Source organism: Monodelphis domestica, chromosome 8 (genome assembly GCF_027887165.1).
Source record: "Monodelphis domestica isolate mMonDom1 chromosome 8, mMonDom1.pri, whole genome shotgun sequence".
NCBI classification, from domain to species: Eukaryota; Metazoa; Chordata; class Mammalia; order Didelphimorphia; family Didelphidae; genus Monodelphis; species Monodelphis domestica.
The window spans coordinates 93,779,200-93,793,545 of NC_077234.1; the positions used below are offsets into that span (position 1 = coordinate 93,779,200).

The 14,346-nt window shown below is 36.5% G+C and overlaps 1 protein-coding gene across 2 annotated transcripts in view; it reads right to left on the reverse strand.

Annotated features, from left to right (window-relative positions):
* Nucleotides 1-2,730: 2,730 nt before the first annotated feature.
* Nucleotides 2,731-14,346, reverse strand: part of COG3 (component of oligomeric golgi complex 3) — a 67,672-nt gene continuing 56,056 nt past the window's right edge. For both annotated transcript variants that reach the window (XM_003341839.4, XM_056807352.1), the window contains 3 exons: nt 7,317-7,444; nt 6,421-6,519; nt 2,731-4,592 (listed from right to left, as the gene is read on the reverse strand). In XM_003341839.4, coding sequence (XP_003341887.2) covers nt 4,563-4,592; nt 6,421-6,519; nt 7,317-7,444 — 257 coding nt within the window. In that variant the 3' untranslated portion in view covers nt 2,731-4,562. The remainder of the gene's footprint in view (nt 4,593-6,420; nt 6,520-7,316; nt 7,445-14,346) is intronic.

A 14,346-nucleotide genomic window follows, 5' to 3' on the forward strand; every position in this document is an offset into this window, starting at 1 on the left:
AAAAGAAATTGTGTATATGGTATTAACAGATAAAATATGTTCACATTATATAATACTTGCTGGCCTTCACATGTTGTCTGAAGCTTTAACAAAACTCCCCCAAAAAAATTTCCATTTATGTCAACCCCATGATATTTTGAAACCATGATGGGGAAAGAAAAGATATCTGTATTAAGGCATTGGTCTAAGCCTAATTTCTGCCAGAATGCTTTCTAGTTTTTCTAAACATTCTTATCATAAAGGCAGTTCTTTCTTATGCCCTTTATGTTTGGGAGTCTACTGAAATGCTGGATTGAGTGCCATTATTTGTTTCTTCCTTGTCCAGTCTGTTCCATTTATCTACTATATTTCTTAACCCACACTAAATGGTTTTGATGACTTCTACTTTATAATAATATATTAAAGTTGAATAACTATAATTATGTATAACTTGTATACTAGAGATGCTAATTCCTTTTCATTTCCCCCCTTTTTCATTATTTCCCTTAATATTTTAGATATCCTGTTGCTCCAAATGAATTTTGTTATTTTATCTAGCTCTATAAAGTGATCCTGGGAACCAAGATGGCAGAGTAAGACAGAAGCTCACCTGAGCTCTCCCAAATTACCCTCCAAACAACATTAAAATAATGCCTCAAAACTAAATGTAATGGGATAGAACCAACAAAATGATGGAATGAAGCAACTTTCTATCCCAAGGCAACTTAGGTGTATAGGAGAGGTCTGTCACACTAAGGGGACAGTGGAGTATAGTTTAGGGCAGGCAGCCTAAGCAAGCTACCAACAAGGTCCCACGATCAAGCAATGTGCCAGACTGGGAGGTTTGGGGGGGGGGGGGGCAGAGTGGAGAGGAGGGGAGAGCACTGAATCAGCAGCAGCAAGCAACTACTGAAGCCCTCTGCCCACAGAGAGTAAGGGGACTGGACAACTGCCAGAAAGAGACTATAGGGGACACTGTGCTGGCACAAGGGGCAGGACTCCTACATTATCCAAATGAGGATCTGGGTCACAGACCCAGGATTGCAGCAGTCCCAGGGTGAGAAAAAGCATTAGCATACTAGAATGCACTGCTGCAAGGAGCAAGGACTCTCATCACAGTTCCATTGAAGAAGAGTGCCTGTGGTCACTCACAGATCAGAACTGAGGCCAGAAGAGCAGTGACTATATCTCTCCTTAGATCATACTACTATGGCAAAACTGAAAACTTGCAGATCCCCAGAATTAATACTGAAAAGAGCAACATGAATGTCCCCTCTCCACTCAGAAGCAAAGCCCAACTTTAACATAAAGCTAAAAACCAGACTAGAAAAAAAGAGAAAAAAACAAGAACCTGTCCATAGAAAGTTACCATTGTAACAGGAATGATGAAAACCCAAATTCATAAGAGGACAACAATATCAAATGGTTACATGTGAAGTCTCCAAGAAAATGTAAAATGGTGCAAGGCCCAAAAAGAACTCCTGAAAGAGCTCAAAAATTTTTTTGAAAAGTAAATAAGAGGTAGAAGAAAAAAATTGGAAAAGTCATGCAAGAGAAACATGAAAAAAAGAGCCAAGAGGTTGCTTAAAGGAAGCATAAAAAAATAAGAAAAGATGCACAAAAAATTCACTGAAGAAAACAACTTCTTAAAAAGTAGAGTTGGTCAAATGGAAAGAGGCACAAAAGTTCACTGAAGAAAATAAAAATTAGAATTGGACAAGTGGAAACTATTGACTCCATGAGATATCAATAAACAATCAAAACAATCAAAAGAATGAAAAAGTAGTTCTGAAAAGCATTCCTCAGGGAATTTAAATGATATAATTATTGAATCTATAAATTACCTTTGGCAATATCTTCTGCACTGACATATTATGAACACTGAATATTCCTCTAGCTATTTAAGCTGTTCATTATTTCTTTAAAGAATATTTTGGAATTACATATAAGTACTATGTACATTTTAATAGACTGACTTCCCAAATACTTCCTGTATTTTATAGTTGTTTTGAAGATGTTATTTCCCATTCCCATTTTACAGATGAGGGAAATGAGCCTCAAAGAGGTTGTGAGGCCTCCAAGGACACAGAGCTAGTAGGCAACAGGGCCAGGACTTTAACTCCAAAGCTGCCTTTCCAGCCACTACAGCATACTGCCCAGAGGTATGTAGCCTACTGAGAATGGAAAATGAGTTCTGTGAGGATTGTTTCTATCAAATTTTTACCTTTCATTTCTTTACTTTGAGCTCCAGTATCTTTATTCAAGTTCCCTTCGTGTCACCTTCATATACATATGGCACACTGGTACAAAAGCTAAGACACACGACTCCTCCACAGCTGCATCTCTATTCGTCTCAAGTTCCAAAACTAGAACTCATCAGACACCATCCAGGGCTCTCATCCCTGAACAGCAAGTTCAGATTCTTTCTGCTTCCAACTAAGCCCATACACCTTTCTATCCACTAAGCCCCTGCTGATGTTTGTGAAACAATTACAGAAGATGTAGTTTCACAGACTTATAATATCAAGAGAATAAAATAAAACTTTGCTTTTATTGCTACTATTAAAAAAAAAAGCTGAATTTCAATGCAATTAGCTATACTACCACTACTTGAAAAGATGACTGTCCTGCTAACAAAGAAAAAAGTAAACTGCATTAATTAAGGCTGCAGATATCTCTAGTACTGCTATCTTTCCATTACAATCATCTTGTCAGAAGAATTTGAAGACACAAATAAAGGAGCTGGACAAATTAGGAAGCAAAATCTTTATTTTTTAGAAAATCCACATTTATTAAAAACTGCAAGTGACTAGCCAGATAATATAAAGCATTTTAAATTAATCATTTAAAAGTATATACACTATCTGTATAAGTAAACACTTGAAACTGTACAGATTTAAACAAATATTCATTTAGCAAATGTGATCACTACTATTCAAGCACTTTGTGAGGTGTTTTGAGTATTTCAGAAATGAAAACTTCAAAACACAAAAATGAGTGCTGCTAAACATTTTGACCCTTTCTTCTGTACAAGTAATTAAAATCAGTCATAGTACACTATACAGCAATCATGCCCTCATTTCTCTTGGAAAAGGCTATTCAAAAAAAAAAACACAAATATACATATATTGTACAAAATAGATATTTTACAGTCTATGTTCTTAACATATATTTATAACAAGTGGAAGAAAAAAATACATCTTCCCCATAGTACATTTCAGAGAACAAGCCTGAGCAACTCTCAACCTCCCTTCTTAAAAGTCAGTTAATCAAGCAAACCCTACAACAAATGTAAACTGACTTGAAAAACAGATGACCTGCTGTAGATAACCAACATCAGGATGTGTAACATCTCTACACAATGAGCAGGAGCCACTAAAGGCGTGCAAAATGCCGTGCTTAAATCACTGTACAAAGAGGAACAGCGATCAGCCGCACATCAGAGTCTACTCACATGCCAGAGACCTGTTCAATGCTTCGTCTCTGGACAAAAGCTTCTTTTTGTATCTTCCTCCAAACAGGCCGGATCTGCTATCCAACTCTGGTTACAAACACAAACTAAATCACCAGCTATGCTCTTGTAAGAATTCGTAGATATGCATCTTTTCTTTTATGATCCCTGATATACAGCAGTGAGTTTTAAAGTGTTCATCATCCATCTCCATCTTCCTTATCTCCTTTAACAAGATTTATTCCATTGAAAGAGAGCTGCAGATTCAAGTCATGTGACTCTAGAGCCCATGAAAGCCTTCCCTCCTCAAGGGGCTGCTCAGCCTGAAGTTGGTGTGTGCTGGGATGCGGAACCCTGAGCGCTCCCAGAGAAGAGCCTCCCCAAGCACAAGACGCTTTAATTGGTACTTGCTGCTCACAAACACCTGCAATTGTACCCTACAGATTTTCATTAGAGATACTTCCCATGCCCATTATGAGATAGCAGCAGTCGTCTCTTCTCTCTCAGCTCTCCACTAAGGCAATCCAAAGAGCAGAGATCCCAGAGTCTAGTTGCAGGACCTGATTGATTAAACTATTTTACATTAAACATAGAAAGAGAAGTCCCTGAATTCTAAGGAAAGCCGACTGTGCTCCCAGAAACATCCCATCTTTGCTACAAAGTGGCATAAGAAACATGACATTAACACAGCGTATGAACAGCATTTCTGGGAGCTTGTTCAACAACGTCTAACACTTTAGACAACCACACTCCAAGAAGCTTCCTAATTAACTCCATACTACTCCTAACTAGTAACTACTTTCATTGCACATATTTTCTCCAGGAATCACTTCATTGCATGTCCACAGATTAACTTCTAATAGTTACATGTCTCAGAGCCATTTTAATAACATTAGGCCATGTCCAATGTTCACAAGTCAGTCTTTGGCATGTTAGGTATTTTTTTATCCTTTGCTTAGATTAATTCTGTAATGCTAAGAATCATAGAGGACTTTTAAGTCGTCTGTGGACCCTGAGGGATCTCCCCACAAAACCTCTCGATATCCTGCAGGCCGCATGGGTGACTCCTTAGCCCTGCTCCGGCCTCCTGGAATACCTTCTACATCTGTTTTCAATAGTCTCAGAGACTTGGTTATTTGGACACCGACAGCAGTAAATTCACCTGAAAAGCAAAGTGAGAGGACATATGAGCTGCTATACAATGGTGGTGATTCTTTAGGATGCAGAAATGGTACAAAAGAAAATCTTGTCAAGACTGAGGAAGAATACTGGCATTCACAGTGACCACAGAAGCAGTGGCAATGTGCAATACCACAGACAATTATGCAGTGTGGAGACTTGGCCCCTGGTTCAAAAAGCTTAATGAAAAGGTACAGAAAAAAAAAATGCATAGACATAACTGACAGAATCCAAGAATACAGAACTAATTATCTTGTTTCATACAACAAACAGGTTCTTGAAAAACTGGATGTAAATTGAATTTTACAAACACACAAAAAATTTATTTTTTTAAACCTGCTATGAATTATTCTATAAAAGCAAAGAATTCTTTTATTATTGAGTTGTTTTCAATCATGTCTGATTCTTCATGACCCCATTTGGAGATCTCTTGACAAACAAATTTAGTTTCCCATTTTCTTCTCCAGTTCATTTTACAATGAGGAAACTGAGGCAAATAGGGTTAAGTGACTAGCCTAGGGTCCCACAGCTAGTAACTGTCTGAGGCCAGGTTTGGAACTCATTAAACAAGTCCAAAACTTCTTCAGTGAACCACCTTACTGCTCAAATCACATTCTAACAGATTAGCATCTTTCATATAAAGTTCTCATTTAAAATAAGGCACAGATGTTCAGCTAGATGGGGACTGAGGAATATGGGAAATGAGAAAGATGGTAGCAAAGTCAATTTTAAAAGATTATAGATCAGGGGAAACTGACATTTCCAAAAAAAAAAGGGAAGGAAAGCTCAGACAGCTCAGGGAGACATTGAATAAATGTGGCCTGCTATTGCTCTCAAATGGCTCCTTCCCCAACAACCTCCCTTGTTCCTCCAGTTACTACAGCGTTTTTTAGCCACACAGATCATTCGATATTTAACATCTATTTTCTGGTAGCTTTACCTTTGGCATATTTCACAGAGAGCACTGAGGTTAATTCAGTGGATCAAATGTTGGACCAGAAATCAAAAAGACCCCATGGCAAGTCACTTAGCCTCTGTCTGTCTCAATTTTCTCATCAATAAAATGGGACAATAATACCTTTTTTGTGTGAAGTTCCATGAAATGGGTTTCACAAAATTCTCTGCAAAAATTAAAGCACTACAAAATGCTGAGCTATTGTTATTGTTATTCCTAATTATGTTATGCTACTAATTAGAGCTCCAAAGATTGAAAACTTCACATAAAGAGATAGAATAAGAGATCAAGAGACCCATACACATAAACACAGAGCGTGCGTGCGTGCGTGTGTGGAGAGAGAGAGAGAAAGAGAGAGAGAGAAAGAGAGAGAATGACAGAGAGACAGAGGCAGAGATGGAGAGACATATAGGCATGGATATAGCTATATACATATGTAACTACTAGAATTTATAATAGTGACAAAAGGAAACACATTCTAAAGTAACTGGTTTGCTTTCAGTCTAATCACTGAAATCAGAGGCTTCTAGCATCCATGATTCAAGAGAGTTAGTTCAGCTCCTTGGCTCATTCTAGCTGGCATTTCCAAAGACAGATGGGTTTCATCCAGAACACAGTTGTCATTTTAATTGGATCCCTGCCCCATTTAAAACTTATCCAGATCTCAAATAAGCAAATAAGCAAAGATCATCCAAAATTTTAATTTTCTCTTCATCAGAATAGAGAAAATGACCAAATATAACAAAAATAAAACCTAGATTATTCAAAACAAATAAAAACATGATCAACTCAAGTGAAATAAAATCTACTCTAAAATAGTATTCTGACGACCACGTATCATCATCTCAAAGCTTACCTGTTCCATGGAAGGGCAAGCTATGATCTGGATATCTTCACTGCTGAATTCTTCTTTTAACAAAGCATGGAGTTTCTGGAATACTTGCTGAATATTATTCTTAGAAAGAAGGAAATATCATATTAAATGAGGCACCAAAAAATACAAGCAATTGTCTTAAACATGAAGCAATTAGAATGTCAAATCTAAATGAAATTTGCCATTACATGTAGGGATAGCATATCTTCCCTCACAGGATCATTACACAAGATATCTAATGTGCACTCAACATTTCAGGTGATATGTTAGCACAAGCCTAGACAAGGTTGTCAAGTTACGTTTATTGCAAAAACTAAATTACGGCAAGCCCTGCAATCTCAGAAAATATTATAGAGTTCAGTAGCAATTCCTTACCTAAAATGCAATATCCAGACATATAAAATATTTTGGAAGTCAACCAAAGTCTTAGAGAAAGATATGAGCCTGGTACTGAACTAGGAGAAATGAGTTTTAGTTTTGTGCTGACATATAATCCTTCTGTGGTCACAGCAAGCAATCTGATGATACTATTCACCAGTAAAACAAGGAGATAACTCATACTATTGTATTGTCATCTCTTTTCTTGTTTAGTTTTTTTTTTTAATTTCCATTTTCAAAGTCCACAGATAAGAACCTAAAAAATGGGTGAGAAAAGGAAGGATGTGTGGTCAATTGGCCTAGAGAATGTGGCTTGATAGAAGTTGGCTAAACAAATGTTCCGAGCATCACAGTCTTTTAGTAATCAACTTTACTAAGGTACCAATCATATTAATGTTTTATAGTACTTTAAAGTGGGAAAATGATACATATTTAAAATGATACATATTGATACTACCAAGAAACTAGACTATATTCATGCAAAACATGGTAATACTTACCCTCACCGGTTTAAACAGGATGAATTCTGTATCTTTATTGGATAAGTACAGTGACATACTTCTCAACGTCAATGGTAGCTTTGTTTTTATTGTTTTGTAGGCACCAGACACTAGGTCATTGACTTTGACTAGAAAGAAGTTAACTTTTGATTATTAATCCAAAGAAAAAATTAAAACATAAGCATTTCACTTCAAAAGGAAAAAACACCAAAAGAAGAGTCTTGCATGGCTCAGATCTGCTTCTCTTGATTATTTTCTCTTGTAATTTTCAATCAGAAGTCTCACATCACTCTAACTACAACTTTGATAAAACAAACAAGGAAGCAAAATAAGACCAAAGGTGGCAAAATTGCTGGCTGACCAAAAAGGAGACACAGAATCAAAGTACTTCTTTTGCATGTTCAAAACTTGTTAATTGTTTTATTCTGCCTTCTTAAACTATGGATTCCAGTTATGCTTTTTAGGTCTCACTGGACTATATTTATAATTTTTTTACAATTTTTAAAGAAGTGCCATATACACAGTCAGCAGCAGCAATAGAGGAATGAATAAGGCTAATGGCAAAAAAATTCTCAGAGCTTGTATATCTCACAATTCTATAATTAGGTTAAGCTCCTCTCTAATGATAGGGTCAGAACTTTTTTTTTAAATTGATGCCAAGGTATGCTTTGTTGGCACTGTTTTATCCAAAAAAATGTCCTTAAAAAGAAATGTAACTTGCTAGAATGAGAAGAGATCTAGCTAAGCCTCTGTAATGACATCACACTGATACTGTCACAAAGTTCACTATGTTTTTATTCTAAGGCAAGATCACCTCTGCTTTGATAGTAGAATCTTATCACAGTGAAAAGAACATTAATTCAATAATGCATCAAGCCTTTGGATACAGTTATACTAACTATGGCTATTTACCAGTTTCTAACTGATTTTAAAGAGAAAGTGTTTACTACACTTACGTTACATGTACTTTCATAGAATTCAGCTCACAAATCAAACAGCTAAAAAACTAATTTGACTAAACACCATGGTTAAAAGCAGCAATTCATTCAAAGATTGCTAGACTTGTTTTATGAAGGTCAACACTGAATTATGTATAAATAACACAGATTCTTGATTATGAGAAGTCAGTGCAATCAGTTTAACACTATAGCCATGGATATCTTAGAACCCCTAGTTCTCCCAGCAAAGAAACCCATTGTTGCTAAACTTCTGGCCAACAACTTAACTAAATAGCCAAAGACTCCAATTGTTTTTGTTTCTGTTTTTTAACATTTAACTTAAGAACTACTTCAGCTTTTCAACAGAATATGCCAACTAAAATATTTGAAACATTACAAATGATACCAGTTACATAAATAGCTCCATTACAATAAGAAAAAGACCTACATCTTGGCACAAAGCTCTTGATTCCAGATAAAACCAATCAATTTAAGGCCTTTTTGGCTTCTTCTTGTTGTTATTTCAGTTGTGTTTGATTATTCCTAACATCATTTAGGGTTTTCCTGGCAGAGATACTGGAGTGCTTTGCCATCTCCTTCTCCAGGTCATTTTAGCAATGAGCAAACAGAGTTAAGTAACTCTTCCAGGTCACCAAGCTAATAAGTGTCTGATTTAGGCTCAGGAAGATAAGTCCTTCTCAGACTCAGCATTCTATCACTGCACCACCTAGCTGCCCTAGTTCCTATTGGCAACATCATCTAATTTGTCCCCTCTTTTAAAAAATATTGATAATTCTCTAAAGTCACAGTTACCTTAAAATATATTCATTTATCTACTAATCCAAACATTCTAGAAGGCAATTCAGAACTATGGCCAAAGGGCTATAAAGCTTATCCAGTAAAACCACTACTAGGTCTACATCCCAAAGTGATTTTTTTAAAAGGGGAGAGCACCTACTTATTAAAAAAAAGTATAGCTGCTCTTCTTGTGATGGCAAAAAATTAGAAATTGAAGGGATGTCCATCCATTGGGAAATGACTGAACAAATTGTGGTATATGATAGCTATGGAATACTATTGTAAGGTAAGAAATAATGAACAAGATGATTTCAGAAAAGTCTTGAAAGACCTACATGAACCTGATGCAGAGTAAAATAAGTAGAACCACAAAAACATCATACACAGCAATATTGTATGATGATTGACTATGAAACACTTAGCTACTCTCAGCAATACAATGATCCAGGACAATTCTGAAGGACTTATGACAAAAAATGCTACCCACCTCCAGAGAAAGAACTGTCAGAGTTGAAATGCAGATCAAAGCAGACTATTTTTCACTTTAGTTTGTGTTTTTATTTTGGAGTTTGTGGTTTAAATGAGTATTCTCTTACAATAATGGCCAATATGGAAAAGCATTACATGATAATCTATAATCCCTCCCCCCAAAAAATATATACATTCACTTGCTTCAACGATGCAAAGCTAAACATGGGGATGCATATCTTCAAAGACAAAAAGAAATTCTTATGGCTCCAATCTCTTTTCCCCAGGCTTACTTTTTTTTTTAAACCTTTACCTTCCCATCTTGGAATCAATACTGTGTATTGGTTCCAAGGCAGAAGAGTGGTAAGGGCTAGGCAATGGGGGTTAAGTGACTTGTCCCCAGGCTTACTTTTAAATAAAACTAAGGCAGACAAGTATATCACCTTTTGGACATGGACAATCAACTCTGAGATAAAGATTTGTAACCAGCTGTGTGAATTAAAAAAAAAATACTCTGATAATTATATTTAATATAATTGGTTTCCTTTTAATTTCATGGGTTTAAAAACAGTAATCTTAGAAGGAGTCCTGACACAAAGGTCCATGACACACAAAAAAGATTTAAGAACCTCTGTGCTAATGCATGAGGAAATCAAATGGAAAGCATCCTCAAGAGATTGAACCAATGTGAAAGCACTTCATATATGATAAAACTAGGATAAACCAGTTTGGTTAAGTTGTTTCCAGCAACTGACAGGAGCCTTATTTCTACTGCCACAATTCCCATCTGAATTCCAGGACACCCTATCTGGGATGTTCCTTTGCTTCTCTAGTCCCCAAGTCAATGACTCAGCCAAGTCACAAGAGGATCCTGCTCTGACAACATGAAATTTATTTGTATCCAAAAGTCATTAAAGGGAAAGAATCAATAGAAGTAAAGATCAGTTTAAAATAAAAATATAGGATTTTAATCAAAAGAATGGGGCAAGTTCATATTATATGATTTAGAACTCAAAAGCACTTTAGAGATCATATAATCTAGTCCTTTTATACTTTACAAATGAGGAAACTGGGTCCCAGAGAGGTTTAAGTGCCCATGATCACAAAAAGTCAATGGCAGAATCAGAATTCACAGGTCCTTTGACTCCAAATCTAAGGTTTAGATATGGTTTGGAATAGGGTTTGGATATCATGAAGATCTGAGTTCAAAAATAGCCTCAGGTATTTATTCAGATGCTGGGCAGGTCTCAACTTCTGTTTGCCTGAGTTCCTCATCTGTAAAATGGGGACACACTGGAGAAAAAAATGGCAAATTCCTCCAGTAGCTTTGCCAAGAAAACCCATGGACCAAAGTCAATTAGATCATATAAAAGTCAGACACTAGTGAACAACTGAATAACAATAACCACTAGCTCACAATATCTGAATACTTCATATACATCTAAGTTCCCTTCAAACTCTTAATGGTCTATATCACCCAAATTGCTTCAACTCTACTCCCTAAATTGGTGGCAAATCGGTTAGACAAGTAGAACAACCTATAATAGTAAACAAACACATATATTCTCTTCTTTATTCAGTAACCAAAACTAACCAACAAAAATAATTGGTACTAGTCCATTCTCCCATAAATGAATCATGCAAGCCTAAAATACTTAAGTCTTACTGCCTCTGAGCAGAACAATCACAATTTTTCCCTAACTAAACTCTAATTCATTCTAAACACTGTGGCCAAAATAATCATCCCTAAAACTTTCTCACTGACTACCAAATAAAGTCTAGCATCCTTAACTTAGTATTTCAATACCTTCAAAATCTGTTTGAAATTACCTTTCATGTCTTATCATTCATTTTTCTTTTTCATTCTATTCTCTGAGTCATTCTCTCTGCATTTCCTAAACATGGCCTGTGTTTTCCTTCCTTTAAATTCTTTGCTCACACTTCTTCTCTAGGCTTAGAATAATTCTCTAACATGTGGTCTTCCTTGAGTCCTCCAGTTAAAAGTCCCCTCCTTTCAATTACCATAGTATTTCATTTGTTCCTTTCATAATATTCACATTTTTTTCAGTCATGTCCAATTCTTGATGACTCCTTTTGGGGTTTTCTTCGCAAAGATCCTGGAGTGGTTTGCCATTTCCTTCCCCAGCTCCTTTTCCAGAGAAGGAAACTGAGGCAAATAGGGTTTACTGACTTGCCCAGAGTCACATAGCTAATGAGTGTCTGAGGATGGATTTGAAGTCAGGAAGAAGTCTTCCTGAATCTAGGCCCAGTACTCTATCCACTGCACCATTTAGTTGCCATATTTGCATTAAATTTGTTACTTCACATCTTAGTCCTATGAAGTCCCCTTTACTTCTACAATAATAGGATTGACATGATGAAAAAGGGGTAGAGGGGACTAAAAGTAAACATTAGCTCAGCTATTAGTAGTCTATACTTGAAATGCTCATCCAATGACCAACGTATAGAGACTAATAATAATGGCTAACCTTTATATAGTGCCTTTAGGTTGACAAAGAAGTTAACAAATATTATTTCATCTGATCCTCACAAAAAACCTAGGAGACAGGTGCTAACATTCCCATTTTAGAGAAAAGGAAACTGAGGCAGACAGGTGAAGTGAGTGCCTACAGTCACACAGCTAGTGTCTGAGGCTATATTGGAACACAGATCTTTCTGATTCCAGTTCCCACACTATTCATTTCACCCCCTCTCTGTCTCCAGGTCTAGAGGAACTATAATATCAATCATAACAGTTTTGCCATGAAGGAAATCAGAAGACAGAAATTATAGTTAAATAGAAGAATAGCAAATAATAAAGAAATTGGCAGAGGTGGTTCTATTGTACATCCAAAGGCAACAACTTTTCCTGATTTATTTGGTCAAAATAAGAGCTAGCATTTATATAGCATTTTAAGGTTGCCAAACACTTTATATGTCTTGTGACATCTGATCATCTGACACTGCCATGCTCATAACTTCACTAAAAGCCTACCACAAAAATAACTGCAGCTTATGGGCCAACATCTGTTACAGAGTATGAAAAAAAGAAATCCCAGGAAGAAATTCATAGAGAAATTCTATGAATAAGTTAACAATATCTTGCAAGTTAGATCAGTGCATGCTGTGATAATTATTTATTTCCATACAATGATGAGTATAAAGAGAACTGATGGAAAACACCTGAAAATGTGGTTTAGAAGAAAAGAAAGGCTAAAGACCTGGAGACTACAGAGTAGCCTTAAACCAATATATTTAAAATACTCTCTCAATCAGTCACTAAGTATTTATTAAGCAGCATGCTAAGCACTACAGACACAAGGGGCAAAAACAGCCCTTGCTCTAAAGTTTACTTTCCATTGAGGGTGACAGAAGACACATAAATAGGTATATACAAAATACATCCAGAGGAGGCAGAAGTCAGCCTTTGAGGAGAGGTGGTAGAAGCTGGGTAGAGGTGTACAGGAGTATGTTGAGAGAGGTCTTCCTGCAGAAGATAGTGTTTGAGCTGAATCTTGAAGGAAGGAAAGCATTTAGGAGCAAGAGGTAGGCTGGTATGGCTCAGTCATAGAATGAAGGGAAAAGAGTCATGTCTAAGAAGATGGGGAAAAAAGGCAAGGGCCAGGTTGTAGAAAGAAATGCCAAACAGAGGATTTTATATGGAAGATAATACTAAACTTGATTAAGGAGGAAGACATGCAGACCTATAGTTATTCCTTAACTAAATATTTTTCCATCATTTCTGGTCTGTAAGCTTACCTTTCCCTACTTCTGAGTACATGAAGGTTTTTTAAAGCAGATATTACAAATAATAGCTTGCTGTACCTTGTTCACTATTATTATACCTAGACTGTAACAAAAAGAGATTGTCGCACTACCCTTCAGTCTTGGGAAGTCCATCAGCTCCTCTGCCTGTAAGGCTCTACTCCAACAGAACAGCAATCAAAGAAAGAAATATATGATTAAGCTTGCAGGCAACACCCAAGAAGGAAAAGTTTAACTGAAAGCAGCATCAGGAGTTGGAGTAGACAGGAAGAATACTGGAGAGATAATAACTGGATAATATAGATCAATGTCAAGGAATAGAGACATGGCCAAAGTCCTAAAGAAGAGGACTTGCCTAGTGAGCTTAGACTCTACAGAGCCTTAGAATCTGGATGGATATACCCAAGAAGTCTATTAGTGGTCCCCCAGAGGATACTGATGATTGGCATTCAACCACTGAAGTCTAAGTATAAAAAAAAAAGTAAAGCTATAATAAACCACTTTAGGAAAAGGCAAAAAAACCCAGGCCTAAAGGGTAACATTATGGTTTACAGCAGTTGGTACCCACTACTCATCCAAATCTCTCCCAGTTTACTACTACATTCAAAAAAGCAAAGCCTGAACAAGGTATGCATGGAACAAAGGCATCAGCAAAAAGCCACCAGAAAAGAAAGATCAAAATAAAATAGAAAATCCAAAGAAGACTGTAGCTGAAACCCAAATGGCAAATATTTATGATGACTTTGCATTCAATGGCCCATAAGTAATATTTCTAAATTCCAGAAGCAGAGATATCTATTTTTTTCCTTTGTATCTCCAATGCCCAACACAGGGCCTTACACATAGTAGTCAAGTCAGAAAGCATTTATTAAGCTTGTGCAAGGAACTTAAATATTTTAATTAAATTGATCTGAAATGAGGGTACTGATGATGAGTCTCTGGGGCATCCTGCAATTCATGCTGTTCTCTCCCACCAGCAAAAAGAAACTCTGTTCCTTCTGCTAAGAGGCAAAAAGATGGGATGGGGGAAAAAAAAACCAAGGCTTCTATTTCAAACTATT